Source organism: Epinephelus moara, chromosome 9 (genome assembly GCF_006386435.1).
Source record: "Epinephelus moara isolate mb chromosome 9, YSFRI_EMoa_1.0, whole genome shotgun sequence".
NCBI lineage: Eukaryota > Metazoa > Chordata > Actinopteri > Perciformes > Serranidae > Epinephelus > Epinephelus moara.
Window position 1 is genome coordinate 836359 of NC_065514.1, and position 23520 is coordinate 859878.

A 23520-nucleotide genomic window follows, 5' to 3' on the forward strand; every position below is an offset into this window, starting at 1 on the left:
AAAACTCCCATCAATACATTATCAATACCCGTTCTATCAAATGCCTCTTTTTGCTCCATAGTCCATCTGTTTATACTTATGGTTGACCACTTACTGAGCTGTTTCAACAGGAAAACATGACATTTAAGAAGTATTGATCCCATCTGATGGGATCTTTAAAGCTCTATGTGATCTGGAAACACACACTGAATGATAACAAGATGGCTTTTTAAAATAATTTTGGTTCAATATAAACAATAAAAGCATCACTTCCTGTTTGGTTTTACAGTTTTGCCGACCACAAAAAGCTAGCAAAAATTATAATCTATTATTTGAACGAAAAAGTCATCACTTAGAGCTTTAAATGAAGAGCTATGGAGACTGGAAGACGACTAATTTTCTACAGACTAATCATCTCTACTCCCACTCAAGTATAACATACATCCACACAGCATCCACATGTGCACACACACACAAACACACACCTGTAGGCAGGACCTGGATGTGTGTGTTCAGCTTGCTGTGGCTTACTTTGCCTACTTACGCTGGGCTGTCACAGTGCCTCATGGAGGAGGACACACCGCCCCCACAGGTCCTGCTGCACTCCCCCCACGTCGACCAGGGCCCCCAGCCTCCGTCCACGCTCTGAGGCCAGGTGCCGAACGCCACGCACTCCCCCTGGTAGCACCACTGGCCCGGGGAGGAGCAGAAACACAGACGGGAGAGAGAAACAGAGGAGGACTCTGATTATTTCTGTACAACAGAAACACTGCGACACATTAACGATTGTTTCAGAGTCATCAGTTTAGACTCACAGTAACATTAATACAACACAGAATATTTTAGTGTCAGCTTTACAGTTTTTAAACAGTTTTGAGCTCACAATAAATTCATGTGCATCTGTGTACAGTGAAATGTAGACTATACAGAAGCTGAGTGATGAAGTTTTCCTTCAATAACACGTTCACTCTCCCTCTGTCTCGCTTTAAACACACACACACTCACACACACACCTCACACACACTACTTGTGATCCCACGATCACTTACCCTATAATTTAATTTCTGCATTAGTCCTGTTATTTCTCCTCTCCTCACCTGACATTTTACGTTTTGTTATTGCTGTCCTGGTTTCCTACTCGTGTTATCCTACTTTATTATTTTTCTTCCGTACGTTTTTGTTCAGGTGACCTAATTCAGTTTCCATTTGTTTTATCATTAAAGGAATAGACTGACATTTTGGGGGATATGTGTTTGCTTTTCCCAGAGTGAAACAAGATGGCTGATATTGATTTAATGTCTGTCATTAGAGCGAGAATAAGAACACAACTGTCCTCTTACAAATGAAATGTTGAATTTATAAGCAATAAACGCACATTTACTCAGTTCAGTACACTCAGAGAAGTTTCTGCTGCAGCCTTTCTTAGTCTGGTGCGACCACTGGCTCATGGTGGCTAAAATTAGCAAACTTTAGGTAAATATTGCTGTTTTATGGACATTACTGAGTCACTTCACTGACTTTATGATTCTTCTCCTTTTGTGCTGCTGTTACAGGTGGTGCATTGTTCCTTATTTGACACTTGTGGCTGTTTTTAAGTAGTTTGGTAATGATTGTGTTGCGTAGCTTGGCTTAACACGAGGCAAAAGTGTTCGAAATCAAAACGCCACAGATGACTTATTAACATGTTGATTCTTATTTGTTTAATGCACATGTAGACAGAAATGTAGGAACAACAATGTGTGGTTTTAGGGGGAAGTTAAGTGCTTTGACTATTTCTTAAGTGAACAACAGTGACACTGTGAAGTATCCTAAATTCTTCCTCACAGTGAGGTTGCCAGGTTTGATACCATCGTCATCATCGAACAGGGGACAAAACCAAAACCTGAGCTTACCAACAAAATTTAGCAACCTGCGCTAGCTGGAGATGCCACAGGCGTAGATTGTGGGGGGAATTTTAAGAGCACCTTCATTTGTTGATCCCAATAAAAACCTGAAAGTAGCAGAGGACTTTCATTTAAAAAAAACTGCTATTACGTGATCTATAGATGCAAAAAATGCTTCCAGTGTGGTGACAACTTCAAACACGACAGTTGCTATTTGCGATGAAATGGAAAGAAGATCAAGTGCATAATTGGATCAGGAAGTACCACGACATTTCCACCATAAGTTGATGCAGAAGAGGCCCAAATTGGTCAATTAAAAATTCTCCAAAATGCAGAAATTAAGTGTTAATTAAATGATGCTCAAAATTTCTTTCTGTTTCTTTTAAGAAACAAAACCTACACCCTTAGGAGACAGTGTGCTTAAGTGCTGGGCGTATGGGTGAGTTGTTGTCTTTATATTTCTGCTCATGTGCAGGCTGAACAGATAAGATACATCATGTGAAGAAGATTTTCAAGCATGATTTTAAACTGTGGACAGAGCCTAGCTAGCTGTTTCCCCCTGCTTCCAGTCATTATGCTAAGCTAGGCTAACCATGTCTTTATTCCAGCTCTGTATATGTACAACAACTTGTTAACATTAAAGTGACACATGGTCATGTTGGTTAGATGCTTAGGGCTAATAAGTTTGGAATACTAAATTCAAAGACGATGTGGAGACCATAGACTGTATAAAAAAATCGACATAGCTACGATGAGGCATAACCTCGCTGACAGAGATAATTATGATGTTAGTTAATATCTAAGGCAGGGAGGGAAGTAGTTTTGTTCGAGGGGTCAGCTGAGCTTGGATGTTAATAAAGCAACAGAGGAAGCAAATAAAAGAAATTCCAAAAATGCTGTACTGTTCCTTTAATGTGTGCATTTTCTTAGTCTGTCAGTCTCACCAAATGTGTTCTCTTTGAAACACAGTCTTAACTGAAACCATTATCTTATCAAAGCTTAATCAACACAACAGTTTCTTCTTCACATTTGCATGTTTGTGTTTTCTTGTTTAATGTTCCCAGTGTGCTGTGAGGAGCTTTCAGAGGCAGGTGAGAGGCGGAAATCACCGTGCTGTGTTTCAGGAGTGTTTTAAGCCTCGTGCTAAGCTGCAGAGGGAAGAGGGGATCAGAGACAGCCCTTTGTCTCTCCAACTGTGTCAGTGGGTTAAGAACCCAGAGAGACTGGGACAGTCAAGGTGAGGGCTACGTTGGGCCACTGTCCTCCTTCTCTGACTTACTCATTCACGTCCTGAGACGCTGTCCAAACAAGATTAGCAGAGGGGGAGAGAGGAGAGAGAGAGGTGGGGAGAAGGGAGACTGAATGTCAGAGACTCAGGGGGGAGAGAGATGAAGTCTGCTTTCCACAGTAACCTTGGAGTCTATATCTGTGAGTCGACGCAGAAAAAACTCCCCTCTGTTGGTCAGTTTCTGTCCCTCTCCCGCCTCCCTCTGCCCTCTCCCCCAGCCTCTCTCCCTGCTCCTGTTGGAAGGGCCTCCCTCCATTACACGCTGGGTGAGAAATGGCTGACATTCATATTCCTTTGAAGCTGTCCCCCGGCAGGGGCAGACAGGGTATGCCACTGGCTCTCCTAAAGCTGCTCCAAAAGCTGTTCCAAAGCCCCCCTGGCTCAACCTGGGGCCCCCTGTGTTGTCCAGGACCCTGTCCGTGGGCCCCGGTCCTCAAAGGCTCCACTGAGCTAATGGTAATCACGGGTGACAGCTCGTGACACTCTCCTATTCTTCCCTTTTAGACCTCGGACCATCCGGTGACAATGGCTGCCGTAATCCGTGTTAAAACTGTCTCCCCTAACCTGGCTGGCATCAACAGAGGGCTGATGACCTAAAGCCTGGCCTGCTTGCATGTGTGTGTGTGTGTGTGTGTGTGTGTGCATTGCATGAGTGCACACTCAGGGAATGCTACGCCTTCCCAGAGAGGAATAGATGCAGGTCGAGGCAGTGAGGTATCACTAGCTGCTGAGGCTAACTGCAGCACACAGAGGAGGTAGTGAAGGGCTCATTTCACACAGCCAGGTTCAGAACTGATTAAGGCTGCAACTATTAAAGGACCAGTTCACCCAAATTACCAAAAAAATAATAATTTTCTCATGTACCTTTACTGGAGTCATGCAGATAGTTTTGTTGACATTTTATTTTTGAGATTTCTGCCTCATCCAAAATAGAACGGAGGTGAATGGAATTTCATTTGTGGTGCTAATTGCATTGAAACATAAGCAACATGTCTTCCCAGAAACAAAGTCTCAGGGTATCTAATGGGGACGGTTTCTCTTGTAAAAAGCACTGAAAAGAGTTGACAATGACTTCTGTGGATTATTCAGAGGAAATAATTTTGGAAAAACTGGGATAAACCTTTTATTTTTAACAGGCTAATGGAGGCTAAGTAAATCCACACGTGCTGTAGCTTTCGTATCGAGTTTAACTTTCGCTAACACTGGCACATACATTCACGCCATAGACAGTTACAACCGTCTTGAAGGGGCTAACGTGAGCTGGAGAGTCCAAAATGCAGACAGCTATCATATTAGCCATGTAACACCTTATGGATCCAACAAGCCAGTTAGCTTAGTTGGCTAACAGGGCTGACCAAATACTAATAGAGATTTTGTTTCTAGAAAGACACAACAAAGAAAATACTTTTGAGGACACAGTGAAATAAAAAAACAATTTCCAAGCCAGTGCCCCTGTGTCATTTGTTATCTCTTGTTACACCCAAAATATATGTCCTGTATGAGACATTCAGGGCAAATCTATGATTCAGAGTATACACACAGTTCTCAACATGGAGGTGGCCAAGCCGGCGGCTAGCAGCTAACGGTGCTAACAGCCTGAACAGTGCTAAGGGCCTGTGTCCATATAGCACTTTTTTTTGTTTGTTTGTTTGTTGTTGTTTGTTGTTGAGGCCGCTCCAAGCGCTTTAAATTGAAAATCTCTGAACTTTTCAGAAAGGCGCAGGTGACGACGCTGCCGCTTCTTTAGCTAGGCTACTGTCTACTGTTATCACTGTTTGCTTTGTAAGCTTGAGGTTGGTTGTGCAGTCAATCCTCTGTTGATGTAGCATTTTGTTACACTGTGCTGACAGAGCTAAAGATGCTAACCATGAGGAACTGGAAAGTGGGTGCTACTCTTCTGCGATGATGCCATTGCAGTTGTCAGTGGTAACCGCAGTATGGATGCAGTGCAGAGCATCAGCGATTAGCTAGCCAGTACGATACACACACAGGAACTACATGCACACATGGCCAGACAGAGAAGCTCGGATTACAACACACACAGAGGTAGCATGACTTCCTTCTCTGCTGAGGACGCCATTTATCCACTAGCCTATATCTTACATAGCAAATAATGGTTTTCTGCTGTATTAATGCCCTGAATGTAGCGCATAAAAGATTTAAGAATTTTAAAATCAGAATCCCCTCTTTAAACTTTTCTTGATGACTTATCTTGAGCTTGGTGACGTGTACAGACATGTCTCCACGCAAATCTGATTTACGGCAACTGGCTAACTGTTCATCGTATAAAATCAGACTGTTAGCTTGAGGGACGTAGTAGCTAGCAGAGATGTCATGGGTCAGAGGTGTGTGTCTGGATGTGGTCGAGGTCTAATTTATTTATTTCTGACAACCACTAAGATTAAGTGAGAAAATCTGTTTTTGGTGGTTATTTGGGTGAACCTTTAAATGTGTGAGAAACATTAGATGACTTACCCCTTTCTCGATGCTGCCCGTCTGGCACAGAGTCCCCTCTGCAGCAGGGATACTGTTGGTTACACAGCGGTTGCTTTTGCTAAGGCACCAGAGCTCTCTACACACTTCCTAGGAAAGAAGGCAAAAGCAAGTTGGTCAGAATAAATCAATTTAGCAGACTTCAAGGGGGGGGGGATCGATCGCTGAATAGGGTGAGGATGATTTATCTGTCGCCTTTGGTGGTTTTCCTCTTAGTGTTTTTCTTCTCTGCTCCAAATGGAAATATCATCTATAAATCTGCATGATTCCAGATCAAATCAGAGGATGAGCGGAGTTGATGAGACCACATTGAGGCTGCTGAGAGGCATCTAACTTTAAGAGCCCATATGCTTTGGATCACAGAGCATCTTGAGCAACACGCCAAGGGTCACCGGGTGCTGTTAATGTTCTCTTATGAGAAATGAAGAGTCAGCTGGATCAACACCATGACTAACGTTTGCTCACGTTCACCTCAGGACCACACGGGACCGTGACATCAGTTCAAGAAATCCAATTTCTGCTTCTTAGGGGAAATCAAGAGTGAGCAATAGGCCTCCCAAGTCTTAGATAAAGACGACTTGTAGGCCTAACAAATATCTTCAGTATTACTGAGTGGTCTGAATAAACATCATCTTCTTCTCCTCGCTCCTCGAGTCTGGAGCATGAGGAGAATCCATTTAGATTACTGAAGCAAGGGAGTGTGTGTGAGGGGGAGATAGTGGGCAGACAGCACTACGTTGCCCCCAAATAAATAAAACCATAAAGTGAACACATGTTACAAGGACAGCTCTGCACAACCTTGCATTAGATTTCCCGTTAAACCGAACTGGGTCGCCCCCGAGTCTCCACTTCAAAGGCCTTTTACAGGACAATTGTGTACGGCAGAAGAGCAGGCCCATGAAAAAGAGTTATGATCCCGCGCGTAGATTCTGACCCCCGGGGTCAGTAAATATGCCACGGCCCCGCAACTCCCTGAGCCTATCCAGATTAAATAAAGCGGCAAACTGCCACTCTCTAGTTGCAGCGGCTCCCCTCTGCCAGCTGGTTTCAATAAGCCGCCCCGCTGCTCCATTCACTATCTGGGCCCTGCTAAAAGGTCAGCGGCCCAGGCTTTAACGAACATGGATGTGGGCCTGATGGATTTACGCTACGAGGGAACAAGCTGGCGATAAAAAAAGGGAAGGGGCGCTCAGTAAAGGCCCTCGCTAATATAGTCATCAAAGGTTGTTTGTTTTTCATACCTTCAGCCTCCAGTGTCACATGGCCCGCCTGTATGTGTTGGTAGCTTTGAGCCCAAACTAACCGAGGAGAAGGAAGGAGTCACTGAAACCAAATTATTGCTATAAATCACCCTTAACTTCCTCTCCTGACGTCTGTGTCACTTTTCCCACCTCTGACACAGTCTCCTGCTGTGATTTAAAGCCTCTGAGACCCCCGCAGTTCTTTCAAAGTTTTGAGTTTGGTTGAACTCCCTGAAGGTGTCATTGGTCATATGCAGTGAAATATTGCTGTTGTATTGCTATAAAGCAGTGGTTCACGACCTCTGTTGGTGACGACCTCTGAATACAAAGCAATATATAATTTGGTTTGTTCTCATTTAGTTTATTTTCCTGTCTTTGATTGGATTAGATTGACTTGATTTGACCCAAGTTTGCATCAAAGAGCCCAATCACAGCCCCAAACCCACCCAATAATCAAAAGAGTATCCAGATTCTAGCCCAACATCATATATAAAAAGTTCCCCTCACATAAATAGATGTAATTGTTTTACAATCTTAATCAGCCTTTACTGTAGAGATACAACAAAATTATAAATTGAAGAGGTAAAATTGAAAAAACGAAGAGTTTAAAGGCATGCCAGTGACATTTTTGAGACCGTCTTTACCTTGAGGCACGAGGCTGCTTTGAGCTGCTGTGTTAATATCTGAGGTTGAATGTTCAAAGATAATATTAAAATACTGAGCGGTGCTTGATCTGCTTTTGATCAGCCATCAAAAGTGAGGAAAGAACACACATAAAAGCAAGTTATTATCATTATCTGTGATAGTCTGGCGCCCTGTCCAAGGTGAGCCCACCTCTGTCAGCTGGAATAGAGGAAGTGAAGCCTTTATAGTGAAATGTTCAGTTGGAAAAAATAGATGAAAACGGCAGAGCAGTATGGTTGTTTTACCATTAGTCAGTTGGTGCTGCCGTCGAGCCGACTCAACATGTAAAGCAGCTTCTGTCATCATTAATTTGTGGTTACTTATATAAGTGAGTTGAGAAAAGACGAAAAGCCACTACAGCAGGTATGACATTTACCATATTCTCCATTCCAGTTTAGCGTGTTAGCATGCTAACATTAGCTTATTAGCACTAAACACCAATAAGAAAGTAGCCTTAAAGGGGACCTCTTGTGCTTTTCCTCATTTTCTGTCATATACATGTAATACAACAGTGTCAGATGTTCATGTTAAACATTGGCAAAGTTTAAAAAAATGAGGTACATTTTTTCTACTTCGGCTACAAGCTAACATTAGCTTGTTACAGATTTCTTTTTGTAACAGGGTCAATTAATCAGCAGTAGTAAAAAGTCAAAGTAAAATGTACATTTGTAATATAAAGTATTATAATTACATAAAATTTGTTTCAGTTGTTAATACCTGACATGTTTAGGCCTCCATAGTCAATATGTGGAATGTTTGATACCCAGTTTTTGTACCCCTGCTTTCACCTTTGGGGTACCACCTATAAAGGGGGTGTCTCCCGCCTTATCTCTGCCCTTTTGCTGTTGTACTCCATTGTAGAGGGGCTTGAGTTTATATGGTCGTAATTGATGGAGGATTTTGTTTTTACCTCTTGCTGTCAGTTGTCAGGAATAAACGGAGATCGCCTCCAAAGATATCTATGGTCTGGGCCTCTTCATATCAACACAACGCAGACAATACTTGACTCCACTGGTTACATTTATACATTTATCTGCTCCAGGCATGCGACTGCAAGTGTTTACATTGCGTAGCCTAGAAGGCTACATGGTGCTACATGCTAAAGTCAAGGAAACGTAAACTTAGCTGCTAATGTTAATTTCTCCCTGATTTTGGGTCAGATTTCTTTGGAACATGTAAGTCTTAATTGTTGATTTTTAAAAGGAAAAACTACTGTTATACACAGTCATTCCTTGGCTGCAAAAAAAAACGCTACATGTAGCTACATGCTAATGCCAGAGAAACATGTAGCAATGGTTGCCGATGTTGTTAATTTCTCCCTGATTTCGAAGCGTATTCCTGCTAGAACATGTATGTCTTTATTGTTGATTTTTAACGGGAGAAAGGGCTGTTATATACAGTCATTCCCTGGCTACAAATACACTGCTACATGTAGCTACATGCTAACATCAGAGAAACATGTAGTAATGGTTGCCGATGTTGTTAATTTCTCCCTGATTTCGAAGCGTATTCCTGCTAGAACATGTATGTCTTTATTGTTGATTTTTAACGGGAGAAAGGGCTGTTATATGCAGTCATTCCCTAGCTGCAAATAAACCGCTACATGTAGCTACATGCTAACATCAGAGAAACATGTAGTAATGGTTGCCGATGTTGTTAATTTCTCCCTGATTTCGAAGCGTATTCCTGCTAGAACATGTATGTCTTTATTGTTGATTTTTAACGGGAGAAAGGGCTGTTATATACAGTCATTCCCTGGCTGCAAATACACTGCTACATGTAGCTACATGCTAACATCAGAGAAACATGTAATAATGGCTGCTGCTTTTGTTAATTTCTCCCTGATTTCCGATCATATTCCTACAACAACATGTAAGCCTTTATTGTTTATTTTTTTACGGGAGAAGGTGCTGCTACACACAGTCATTCCTTAGCTGCAAGTACACTGCTACATGTAGCTACATGCTAATGCCAGAGTAACATGTAGTAATGGTTGTCGATGTTGTTAATTTTTCGCCCATTTTGGATCATATTCTTACTGGAGCAGTGAAGATTTTGGTTTAGAAGTTTTTTTTGGTGATTTCTCACAGAAGAAAGCGTTGTTAAACTCTGTTACAATTATTATCACGCTGCAATGACAATGCGGAGATGCCAAGATACAGAAGAAACGCTAACCCATCAGCGCAGACTGATCTTTTTTGGGAGGGGGTCTTGAAAAGAAAGGCGCTAAAACAGAGTGTTTCAGGGAAAGGCTGAATACTTTTGAATTTTTGGATCATTAAAGCACAAAAACATGTTTTAGTAAAGCCCAAAATACAGGTATGAACCTGAAAATGAGCATAATAGGTCCCCTTTAAGTATCACAAGCTGCCCAAAACTACTTTTAACTGTCTAGCATTTCACAAGAAAGAACCAAAAACATATAAAACAGAAGAGTATAAATAAACCTAATCATCTTGCAGCCCTTTGTAGGCTCCAGCTTCCCTGGTTAGGAACCACTGCTCTACTTTGCTGTTCCCAGTTTAACCCAGTTGAACAGGACACAGTAGGTCATGTGTGGTGGTAAATTTCCATCCTGTCCCGAAGATTAATGAATGTGGTGCAGATTTGTGGCCAGAATTTTAGAGTTTTCTGTGGTTGAAAACACAAATCATCGTGTTATCTTACAGTCTGAGCCAAACATGTTTTACTAGTGAAATATTAAAACTACAATATGACATAATTTATTGTAATGTTGGAGATAAACTTTGATATGCTCTGGCTAAACGTCTCCCCTGTTTCCCATGACTGTTCTGTTGCAGAACGAGATGATAAGAAAATACAACAAAAGTCATCCAAATGTGGAAAAGTTCAACAGCTTGGGCTCCAGAAACCAGACTCTTCCACTCATTAGACCTTTTATCCATTTCTGTGGTCGTCGCAAGGGCATCTCTTTCACAGATGGCCATATGAAATAGATCTGATTGTCAGATGAGAGACTCCAATCTACAGTGCAGCTCTGTTGAATCCGTGCTGGAATCCAATCCGCTCATAAATGTGTGTCTTTCATGCTGATCTGAAACCACAATTATGAGCTTAGGAGCCAAAATAACAGGGCTTGATTTTGGAGCCTGTTATAATCTGCTGTCTTTCAATGAAATGAAATAACTCCGTGATCTCAGCTAATCTCCGTCCGTTTTTTCAGATATTTACGTAATGCAAAACAATATCACGTTATTGTTCATTAAATCTTTGAGGATTCTTTCAACCGCTCATTTTACTGCGCGGCTGTTCCGTGTCTTTCACTGCCTGTGTCACTTAATGTACTGAGGTTTTCTCATTACTGATGCAAAGGGGGGGGGGGGGGGGGGGCTCATTATCATCACAGACGAGGGGAGTGTTGAATTAAATCCTTCATCTCTTTGTCCGGGACGTTTATAGATTAAAAGAAGAATAAGGCATCGTGTGGAAAGAAACCTCCAAACTAGCGCAGGTCGTCAGACAATCATAAAACAATTATCTTCCTCACATGTTTCCCCTCTCTTTAATCTCAACTAGGAAATATGAACTTGAAGAAAACTGTTATCATCCCATTAAGGACTGAACAGGCTGTAACTGTACATCAACACCTCTTATGAAACATGTGGAAAACATAACTTTAACAGAGATTAAAAAGGCGCTTGGTGTTTTGGTTCACTTCAGTTTTTGTGCATTTGGACAACATATACAAAGCACCTTACAATTAGCCTCACCCTATGAAATTATATTTCAAATTTATATTTTATTCTTGTATTTTATACCTGTCTTATTCTTTTTCAGCTTGTTTCTATTTTCTGTTCACTTGGATCTCCGATGGCAGTTTTTGAATTGCATTTAAATGTAATTTTCCTTCGCAGTTTGTCTTGATGTTTTTGACGTCTTATGGAGAGCAAATTGCCTTGTTGCTGAAATGTGTACAAAAAAAAAAAAAAAAGCAACTTTTTCAGCTTTTACCCTCCCAGCATTTCCAAGTATTGTTGGCGCCGCTGTGACAAAGACAACTGAACCGCTTTCTGTTAGCCTAGCAACTACCACCAATGCAGGACACACTGCATTTTCCACAGTTAGTTTGGTTGTTCCGCCATCTGCCATTTCCTTTACCGGGGATAACAACTGCAAAGAACTTACGCTGATGCAGTTTGGTAACTGGGAATAGCTACCAGCAGCTACCAGGTAAAACAAATGCGCTACCTTCTTCCTGTTTTGGCTACACAATCATTGACACACTTCCTATAAATCGAACATTTATTTCCCCAGGAGACTGTGGCCAGGAGGAGACAGACTTGCATAGTGAAAAGGAGGCTGACGGTTCGTTTATACTCGTGCAAGACACCATGGTCTGGGCTACTGTAGATGGTGCTCAAGCTACAAGCATGCACAGAGTTGTTTATGCTCAATGTGTTGGTCATTGTAATATGTTCCGAAACCCGAGGCGGTGTACAAACAAAGTATTCTGTGGATAAGCAAGACGTCAACAAGCGTTACTGGAAGAACGTTACCAGAAAAGGAGGCCAAACATTGCATTTGTCAAAGTTATTCTATACTGCTTTGTTACCCCGGACCCTTTTTTAACTTCAACAGCGATCTTTCGTGCTCTTCCACGCCCTGCAAAAAGGCCCTTCTTTCCACAGTGTGGTGGTGGCTAACTCTTTCCAAGAATTTAAGGCCATTTCGCTGTCCCTGTGGTGTCTCAATGAAGAATCATATAGACTTCCGTACAGCACGTACAGCGGGCGCCAAGTTACACAAAATCAAAGGTGCACAAGCAAGCACCGTGGCAACTTTCAAAGCCTTAACGCTCGACAAGAAAAGAGTGACTACGTAACTTTCTGGCCAGGGACACAACGCTGGGACACTAGGTATAAATCCTGCGTTATAGGGAACCAATCAAAAAACAGGTGGTGTCATTATTCTACAGCCACTGTTCCTGAGAGTGCTGACAGAGCTAACGGTGTTAACGTTCGGAGGGACCAGAGAGTGGGTATTGTGCTTCTATCAAAATTGATGACGTTAGTGTGCAATCAACATTTACTTCATTATATGTTAGAGCAAAACAAATTATCTAATTCAACTTGAATCTTATTATCAGTCTATAAAATGTTTTTAATGAAATTCCTAAAAGCTAAGGTGACATCTTAAACGTCCAACAGCCCAAAACCCAAATTTATTCAGTTTTACTATCACATATCACAAAGATGAAGAAATAAAATAAATCTACAGAAAGTGTTTGGCAATATGATTAATCTAATGTCTAATGATTTGTGATTTTAACAGATTTATGGACGTTTATTCTCAATGGACATTAAAGATACTGACACCACCATAAAGAGGGAGTTCAGCCGACTGCAGCAGTGTGTTCATGATGTCTGTGTGTTTGGAATATTGCTGCAATAACTTGGATTCTATTCGGATTTGTTAAGATCCAAAAAATCAATTTGTTTACACCTCTACTATCCACTCTCTTTTCGAAGTAAAGTCCAGTCCTTTGTGTGATGCTGCTGTGAAAATGTACGACTGCAGTTAAAAGACATAACAGGGATCTGTGTGGGACAGTGAGAAGAGGACAGGATGAGAGATGCTGGTTTCTTACCCCATACTTGCACTGGCGTGAGGAGGTTCCATACTGGAAGCGACACTGCTCGTCTGCATCGTACACCTGCCCCGGGGCCACTGTTGGGTACAGGAAGTCTCGTTTCAGAGGTTCATTGTCCAGACACGTCCCCCGACCTGAGCTGTCAAAAAAACAAACCTACAATAGGATTGTTTCTTACACAAAGAAACCTTTCTGCACTTGGCTGATGGCAGACTTTGAAACGCCAAGATCAGATGATTAAAGCCTTCCCCCTTGTCTTCTCTTTAAGACCTTGGCCGGTGCTGGTTGACTCATTTAATTTTACCACCAAACTACCATTGTAGGAAGCTTGTCAGAGATCTCAAATGACATGTAGTTAATGCTGATATCACACATCAACACCTCCTCATCAACGCCAGTGTTGAGGCTCACGCAGAGACGTTTTACCAGGAGGCAAAGAGGGCCGAGCCGTCTGTATTAAAAGAGTGGTCCTCTCTGATTATATGGCTCCGTGCTCCACTGGTCTCTGTGTCACTGCTTATACTGAGTCCAAAGAAGAGCTAATTAAATAACAGAGCAAGGAAAGGAAGAAGAGAATCTGGAGTGAGCACTAGGTCATATGTCCAGGCCGAGGATTATGTTTAGTCTGTTTTGTCAGATAGAAATATGTGCACTAACAAAGAACTTGCAGCAAAAAAACAAAAAAAAAACACATGCAGCTGTTTTGTACTCTTAAAAGTAACAATACAAGAGTGTCTTTTGTTGGTGTTTACTCTGGGTTGATATGCTGAGCTTGTGGATGCTTTCCTTGCCCCATCCATGAGGGCAGATGCTCATGGAATAAAATTTTCTATTATTCTTTTGACCTTGTGTAAGAAACTAAAATCATACCACAGACAAGCGCCAATAAACAAACAGAGATGCATTTCGTTTTGATGCTCGCTTCTCCCCGAGTCAGAGGATTCTCTCAAGGCAAAATACCAATACGACTATTTACTATTACACTGTGTTCTTTCCAGATGTGGCAGCTGCAACATGCAGAGGAATGCCTCCCATCCCTCGAAAGGAAAAGAGGGCCTGGTGACAATAATGCAGAGCAGGGCTTTGTGATTTAGCAGACTGCAGCTCGGGCCTGGAATACAGCAGAGAAAAGACTGGAACTTAAATGAGCTGTATGTGACGTTCAGAGAATTAATAAAGCAGCAAACAACTATCTGTGGGAAAGATAAAGAGGAGTAATGCCGTCCTGAGCAGAGATGTGTTTTAATATCCAAGCTTCTCTGTTTGTTGTTTTGGTAGCTGATGCCATAACAGGAGAGAGGAAGCCGTCACCTGGGAGGAGGAACGTTAGGCTGGTGGATGGGTCACACAACACAAGACTTCCCCCAGGAGGCTGGTGTTTGGGTCATTTAAGGTTCATCCTCACCATGTTTCTTTTCCTAAGGTTAATCACAGTATCTTGCCAAAACCCAAAGATGCCCAACCATGCATCTTTTTATACACATGAATTTGGGGCGACCGCTAGCTCACGTGGTAGAACTGTGTGCCCCATTATAGGCTGAGTCCTCTGCAGTAGCACAGGTTTGATTTTCACCTGCAGCCCTTTGCTGCGTACTTAACAAAAAAAAAGAAATAAATAAATTCTATACATTAATTTTACCTGCCTTAACCTAACCCCTGTAACTTTATGTTAAATACATAACTTCACGTTAAGTATGTGATGTCATTTGCTGGGCGCAAATTTCGTAGGACATCATACGAACCGTTGTGTGTGCATTTTTGTAGGATATTATACGGACTGTTACATGAGGATACGTTGAGTTCTGTCAGCACTGTTGCCATTGTTAGAACTGTTCATACTGTTAGCATTTTTACTTCCTAGCCGCCGGCTAAGCCACCTCCATGTTGAGAACGGTGTGGAGACAATCTTGGCTGAGACTATGAATCAAAAACCCCTTCTGCACTGCCTGTGCAAGTCGGGAATGTTACGCCGTTATTCCGCCATTCTGTTTAAAAGGTACGAACACAGAATGAGGGGACAGAGCTGTATCGTCTTTAAGCCAGCTGCGGAGGTAATAACAGCACCAAATCAACATTTGTCTAAAAACTGTGAGCCAGCAGGACTGGATAGGTATGATGTTTCAACGACGTGTTATGCGAGTGACCCGCCAGCGGGAGATTTAAAAAGCAGCAGGCAGCAGTTAGCAGCTAACTCAAAGAAGAAGAACAGAAACTGAAAACATTCGTTGGGAGACAATAGTCTGGGAACTCCTTACCCTCCAAGCCGCCATATAACAGGAACGGTAAATGATTGTTATTGCTATGTTATACCATTGTTATTCTTCATCAAACACTGCTGACGCTAATGTTATACTTCACACTAGAGGCTGACACTGTTGTGTTACTTGTCACGCCTCTTTTGCCTCCAGAACGCCCGTATGCTGTGTAACATTATACATTTGGGCGCCATTTTGTTGGCACTGTTCAGTATGTATAAAAAATCCAAGGCAGCCAATGAAAGGTCTTTGTCGCAGCAGTATTTCGGCATCTCCGTGTAAAAAGGGCTATGGATATGCTCTGAATGAAACATTAAATGACTCATTCACACAAACTACAAAAATACATATTTTTTAATTCCCTCAGGTTATACGTAGACAGTCAGCCAGTTTTTAAAGTTTACATCCAAAAGTTTCTAGACACTCTTGCACTCTGACTAATTGGACTCCAGGGGGTACCTCTGCTGTTGCCAGAGTTCATGGAAGGATTGTGGTTTTTTTGCTAATTTGAAGAAATTCAAATTAGCAAAAAAACCACAATCCTTCCATGAACATTTTTTTTCATTATAATGAACAAATAGTCCCCACAGAAATTGTTGATAATGTGTTCTGTGGGTTGTTTGGGGTAATTGGGATAGTTGATAAATGCATTTTTTATGACTGTGAGAACCACAAACAAACATCCAGTCACCTCCACTGTCCCGGTGAGAGGGTTACGGGTGGATATTTTAAAAACTGAGCAAATTGAACCAATGTGCTTGGCTGGACAAACCACGAAAGATATGAGCTCATTATTTGGTTAAACTGGTCCTTTAATGAAACTACCCAGGCTATACTGAGAAGACAAATGTCTGCCTCTTATCAAACTTCACTCTACCTCAGGACTGTGTTGCACCAACTATTCCTATCGAAGTTCTCACTAACTAGTAGCTTGTTGCAAACTATTAGTTTACTAAATAAGCTTGTTCTTCTACAAGAATAGTATCACATTTTGGCAAATACTCTTGCACGCTTTCTTGACAACAGTTAGATAAGAAGATCAGTACCATTATTATGTCTGTATGTTGAACATGATGCTACAACCAGCAGCCAGTTAGCTTCAGCCTAGTTCACATTACACGATTTTCACCGCGATTTTGACGTCGCAGAGGATCTTGAGAGCCACCTTGGGTCGGAGGTGAGTCGGCAGATAGTCTGCCACGACGAGTCCTCACGTGTGAACAAGCCTACGAGCAAGTCGCCCCCTCGTCTGTGACTGGGACTGGATATCTGGCATGCGAGAAAACTGGAGAAGTCTGACACAACCGACAAAGAGCATCAGCCAATGAGAGGCGGGATACGTCCCACGACAGCACGCAGGAGGACGGAAGAAATGTGAGGAGGACAAGCCGCAGGGTTGCCAGGTCCGCTTATTAGCCGCGACTTTGGGCTTGTTTTTTTGTAAAGTCGCTTACAAATATTGGTAGTCACAGGTTGCGGACATCGGGAGGGAGCTCGGAGTAGAGCCGCTGCTCTTTCGCGTCGAAAGGGTCAGTTGAGGTGGCTCGTGCATCTGATCAGGATCCTCCTGTGCGCCTCCTGCTGGAGGTGTTCCGGGCACATCCCCCCGGTAGGAGGCCCCGGGGCAGACCCAGAACAAGCTGGGGGCATTACATATCTCGTCTGGCCTGGGAACACCTTGGGGTCCTCCAGGAGGAGCTGGAAAGTGTTGCCGGGAAGAGGGATGTCTGGGGTGCTTTGCTTGGCCTGCTGCCCCCGCGACCCGACCCCGGATAAGTGGATGAAAATGGATGGATGGATGGATGGATGGATGGATGGATGGATGGATGGATGGATGGGTTGCGGTTTTTGGGCTTGTTTCTAAAGTGGAGTTGCTTATTTGGGCTTGCTCTCTAAACGTCACCTTCCTCTCTATATATATCCGTCGCTTCTTTTGGGCTTGTTTCCATAGCCCTGGTTGCTTGTTTCTCTCCCAAGATCTGGCAACACTGACAAGCCGGCAAGCAACAACAACAATGGCGGCATCCACAGGATCACGGGGAGCGCGCTGTGTTTGGACCAACACTGGGAAGAATATCCATGCCTTTACCATGTGTCGTCTCCAAGTTAAAAAACGGAGTTTGGTGACGTCACCGCGTTACTCGGGGGTCTGTCGGCGAGGGCTCGGTGGAGAAATATTGTGGTGTGCACACACAGGTCGTAACGCAGTTGGCGAGACTCCTGATGACAGAAACACACGTCAGCAGGTATGAACACTCAAAAGATTACGACAGTCTCCGCGACACATTTTGCGGGGTGAAAATCGTGTAATGTGAGCTAGCCTTTAGCTTAGCATAAAGATTGGGAACAGGGGGAATTGCTAGCCTGTCTCTGCACAAAGGCAACAAAATACCCCTACCAGGATGTCTAAAGCTCCTTTAGTAACCCAGCATATGTAAGAACTAACTCGTTTGTTCTTCTAGGAGTACTTCATCCATAAAATGATTATTTGTTTATCAAATACTCACCCTATGTAACGTTGAATTAGTGAAGAACATTTTTGTTTATCTCGCATGCCTCCACGGTGAATGGAGATTCCAAAAACGGGGAAAGTTTCAGCCACAGGAGATCACATTTAACAGCAAAACTATATCAGAAGATCTATTTACGAACTCAAACAACTCCTTGTGTATAATCCAAGTCTCATGTATCCAGTCATATGCTCAGTACATCCCAAACACTTGCTATTTAAAACTAAACGAAAAACGAAACTTGTCTGTGCTCTCTTCAAAACCAGACTCCATTGACAAAAACAATAATTTAAGCTCTCTTAATACAGGAGCTGCTGGTCTACCGCTGCCTTGATCAGTTAGTTTGTTTGTGTCACTGTTTGACTTTGCTGAATCTGAACTAACCCTTTAAAACACCAAAGTCACACAATAAGACAAACAAACTAACTGTTGGAGGCAGCAGTAGACCAGCAGCTCCTGTGTTTAGAGAGGTAAAATTACTGTTTTTGTCAATGGAGTCTGGCTTTGAAGCAGTAATGGGTAAGTTTCACTTTTCGTTCAGTGAAAATGCATGTGTTTGGGAAGTGCTGAGCATTTGACTGGATAAATGAGATTTTAATTATACTGCATGAGGTGTGTGAGAGTTTATAAATAGATGTTTTGGTATAGTTTTGCTGTTGTTAAACGTGGACCCCTATGACTTTAATTCATCAAGCGTTTTCTCGGTTTTTGAATTCTTCGTTCACTGTGGAGGCATGTGAGATAAACAAACGTTTCTTCATAAATTCAACATAACACAGGATGAATAATTGATATAAAAATGGTCATTTGGAGGAAGAAGTGTTCCTTTAATCTATTTTCTAATTTAGATACACACATACACTTGAACCTAATCGAACTGTGTCTCATCGATGCACAACTTAAAAGTTAATTTTTAATTTTAAAGATCTTGTTTTCAAGGCATCTAGAACACGCTGTTCATCCCTGGGTGGCAAATATGAAAATGTATTTTAAGTAGAACACAAATGTTCCAGATTCTTCCTTCCTCTCTTCGTCCCCTGTTCTCAGTTACTGAATGGAATAATCCCATTTCTTGGCTCTTGTTCCTCGGAGGACCCTCTCATCCTGACAGTCTCTGAGGACTCCCTGTGCACTGAGGGCAAGCCTCACTATTTATTGGTTTGGAGGGAGACAAAATAGTCAAAGTTTAAACATAGAGGCTTATTATTTGACATCGTCGCAAAGGCTTCCTGTCCGCTGGATTCAGCCAAATTCATTATGCTGAGCGGAAATATCCTCTAATAAGCGAGAACATCAGCGATCCCTGAACTCTGACACCAGCCGATATTAACCATGCTGATTGTATCCAACCGGCAGCATGATTAAATCAGACTAACCTAACAATTATCGTAAGTCACAGATTATATGTGGTCTCTGAGAGTTTAATAAACCCCAAACAGCCTGCCTTTTAACATTTATAACAAACTGGCATGCAGAGTTGGGAGAATAAACTATGACTGAACTGTGAGTGCATTCATAAACCATTCCTAAAAATCCCAAACAAAGCACCACATATTGCTCCAGCAAGACGGTGAATCTAGGCCAACACCACAGCCAAAGTTGTTTACTTGGCTCGGAGATGCATGTGCGATATCCAAAACTCTGATTGAGGGAGAGAAAGGGAGGATAATTGGAGTTTACAGACAGAAAACCTTTTGTAAGAAGCATAAAAGCTAAAGGCAATAAAACCAAATGAGAAGAAAAAACTCAAGAACAAACGGGGGTATAATATAGGCTGAGCTGAAGTTGATTCTGCTTGGAAAAGAAGCAAAACAACTTTGTCTCTTTTTTTGTCGGAGCACAGTTTTGGTCATCCTCAGAGACTCGAGCCAGAGCCGGACAGGAACCCGACGGAGCAGCACAGAAGCGGCTCTTTGTGTCCTAGTTGGAAGCTGGCACATAATACTGTCATCTCTGTCACAAGTGCTGTTCACTAACCCTCCTCTAACAGCTTTCAGCCGGAAACATCATCTGACAACCACGGCGGCTATTATCGGCTTTCTTGGAGGGCCTCGCTAGCTAAACATGAATACACAAACAGACACACACACACAGGCACACCGCAGACTTGCAGCGCATCCAACCGATACAACCACAAGGTTGTATATTAGGATTTGCAGTGCTCAGGTCTCAGTGATGAGCAATTAAAGCTGAACTGTACGGAGAAAATCGTTGTGAGAAGCACTTAAAAATTAAGATATTTGCAATCCTCTCCGGTAAGCTTAAATAAATTGGCTCTATTATCCAGAGTGCAATAAAATATAACACTTTGAATGTGTTCTTTATGTTTCTGTTGCACAAACCTGACATTTTCCTAAAAACTCAAACCAGATCAGTCCTAACGTGCAAACTATTAAGGACAGCAGGGGCAATGAGCATAGAGGTCTACACTGAAAGACCCTGACTCAAACTCCCTTAATTAGCCTGTTAAACTGAAGTGTCCCTCAGAAAGACTCAGATAGGAATCAGCTAAAAGGTGAAGCTGACCTCTCACCTCCTGTGTGAGGCAGATAACAGTCCCTGTCTGAATCTGTTTCCACTTCTCTCCAAGTCCACTGCAATCAGGGAACTAGGGCTGCCCCCTGAAGATTTGAATCATCAGTCAGAGAACCCTAAGTCGTCTGAGATTCTTTTTGTCAGTGTGCAATGTACTTCTGGGGGCGTTTTTGTCCCAGGATTTAGCTGCAGAGTGAGCACTCCTCACTTTCCCCGGTACAGGCAGCTGCAAACTCAGACCCAGGATGAGTCTGATACCCCTTTTCCACCCACATTTGCGCTTGTATGCGGGTCATTTAAACGTAGGAAATCCCACTTAAAATAGGTAATCAACTCCTTTTCCATTGCCAGCAGACCAGAGCTCTGTACACGACTCTGCAGCAAACAAATATTGTATTTTGTGGTCATGCATTTCGCAGGTTAAAGGGCTGAAATTAGCACGTCAACCCAGATGTTGTTTCCATCAAAGCAAATGGGAGCAGGAGCTGATAAATACCTGTGACTACTGCAGAGTTATGTGACCTGCTTGTGAATGCCAAATGCAAGCTTTCCCATTACATTAAAAAGCCAAATGTTAGCCGGTGTTAGCGTGTTTTTGTGCAATGGCAAAAAGGCTTGAGTGAGATGGAGACAGCAGTCTGGAGGAAGAGTCTTCGTCCATTTAGGCTTCGAGACAACATTATCTTCTGCCATCTGCTTAGAAGTGGTGAATTTACAGGTCACAGCAACTTAATGTGATACAGACCGTGGGTTTTGTTTGATATCTAGTGTCAGCAAAAACTGTTGTTGCACATTTCTGATTCTGTTGTTAGCGTAGTTAGCATGCATTAGCTCAAAGGGCTAACTTGGCTTGTTTACTATATACCCCAAGAAACTAATAATAATCAAATATTCACATTGAACAGCCGAATCTGATGCGACTAACATAATTCTAAGTCACATACAGCTCTACGGGAAACCAAGGCTGTTGCAGTAGATAAAGCCTGTTCAAGCAGAACTAACTCTTCTCTTGTTCTTCTTTTGTTTAAAATGGTCTGCTATTTTAGGAGCAGTTAAACCTGCATTAGCTTTTCTTTTTTTTTTGCCATTTGGAGGCAGAGCAACACGCAACAATACAAACACAACACTGACATTCTATCATCTTAAAAATTGATATGAAAAACTTGCTGATGAAAGTTTAATGTTCTGTCTTTTTGCTCTGTTTTTGGTCTCAACCACCTCCTGAGGGAAGTATCTGTTTCGTTAGCTGCTAAATGCTCCACTGTGGTTACCAGCTGGTCTATAACTGCGTCTGTTGTTTGGTGCTGGGCAGGAAGCCGATTTATCAGTGTTGTCACATTAAACCGCTGACTGCTGCCGCTGGAATTAAGGTTGCTGTGTCAAACACAACAGTAAAGTTGAAAAACCAAAAAGAATGAGCTAAAAACGAAAACGTCTGTAGATGTGACCAGAACAGAAGAAGAGTCAGGGGATGATTCTCTGTGGGGTTGTCACTAGCAGCGACCTCTTTCACATTATACAGTCATGTCATCCATTGTTAATATGAAATTATTGATTAGAGCAGCCTCACAGCACCATGACTCACACAGAGCTGTATCTGGCATGTCTGTTTCTATTGCACTATTTATCGACATGCCCTGCAGACTCATCTTTGCAGGATTTAACAGTCATCCTATCTTGCAAGTTTTTGCCTGTTTGTAACATCAAATATAAACAATGAGAGGACCTTGATGTTCCTGCAAATGTTGCAAAGACGAGGAATCCTTGACCTCATTCTGTGATGGTCTAAGAAGAATGGCAGCATGTTTCTCGTCTGCGAGAACAATCCTGACCACTTTCTGATTGTTATTCCTACACAATGAGGCAGTTTCCCAACAGTGGCACAGCCCACCCAGAGCTTTGTCTGTCTGTCTGTGGAGAAATGTCAGGCCTCAATCCACAGCTACCAAACAGTCCCAGAGTGTAACCTATCAGATATTCAGTTTGAGACAACACACACTCTGTTTAAAGGGGAACTCCACCAGTTTTACACATCAAAGTCTGTTTATGGGTTTTTGGAAGTATCACTGCATATCTGAAAAGTTGTATAAAACTTTGTGTGTCTCCAGAGGGACCTGCACAAAGTCTGATAAACCACCTCAAGTGATGTCACTCAAGTCGGTTAAAGACTACAAGTTTCAAAATTTAAAAAAAAACTGAAGGTGTGGCGTTAGAAGGAAGTAAGCTAACAAAACCTCATCTCTGCTTGAGGCTACATTAGCCGCTACTAGCATAACACACCCAAATCTGTGAGCAAATCATCTGCAGCTGAGTTGCATTGTGGGTAATGTAGGCGCCAGGTTTTGTCGAGGAAGACATGGAATGAAAAGACAATATTTTGGGTACTACTGTGTTTATTTTGACCCTTTTTTTTAAATGGATTGCAGCCATGTAGCTCTGTCTTCATCTCTCTGAATGATTATGCGATATGCATTTTCTGCCATTTAGAGCCTGTTCACATCTGGTATTAATGTGCGCTTTGGTGATCCCATAGATTTATAATAATAGATTTATAATAATATAAGATACTGGATGCCAAGATGGCGCCTATTCATTCCCATGAAAGTGCTTGCCTGACACATGCGCTAAAAAAGGTATAGCTTCCAGGTTTCCCTTCATGATATGCGGCCCACTGAATATGTACAGTAGGGATTCTCCAGCTGGCTCCATCCACAAGTTCCTGCTCGTCTTGTAGACTTCACGTTGTGATGACGTCACAGATTTTAAACCCTTATCTTAGCTTGAGTAAAGTTTTACAAATATAAAACCACAATGGATCAAAATTCATGACAGAAAGAGTCATAAATGACCTTGTTTGCAGGTGTTGGTGTCCTATCAACAGGTTTACAGACGTCTCTTCTAAAAATGGTGGCCTATCGTTGGCCGCAGGGAATTTCTTCTCTGCAATACCACAAGTGGACACTGGGATAAACTGGCTGCAAGGCTGAGCAGCCTGTGTCTATCATGCGTCTCCACCTGACCATGAGTGTTTGGATTTTGTT

At 42.3% G+C, this 23520-nt stretch overlaps 2 protein-coding genes across 2 annotated transcripts in view; one reads left to right on the forward strand and one right to left on the reverse strand.

Annotated features, from left to right (window-relative positions):
* Positions 1 to 23520, forward strand: part of cops4 (COP9 constitutive photomorphogenic homolog subunit 4 (Arabidopsis)) — a 520559-nt gene that overhangs the window by 78371 nt on the left and 418668 nt on the right. The gene's annotated exons all lie outside the window — the stretch shown is intronic.
* The window catches only part of adamts6 (ADAM metallopeptidase with thrombospondin type 1 motif, 6), a 94253-nt gene that overhangs the window by 52718 nt on the left and 18015 nt on the right, over positions 1 to 23520 (reverse strand). The window contains exons 6-8 of the mRNA XM_050053741.1: positions 13177 to 13318; positions 5626 to 5733; positions 524 to 669 (exon numbers count right to left, since the gene is read on the reverse strand). Coding sequence (XP_049909698.1) covers positions 524 to 669; positions 5626 to 5733; positions 13177 to 13318 — 396 coding nt within the window. The remainder of the gene's footprint in view (positions 1 to 523; positions 670 to 5625; positions 5734 to 13176; positions 13319 to 23520) is intronic.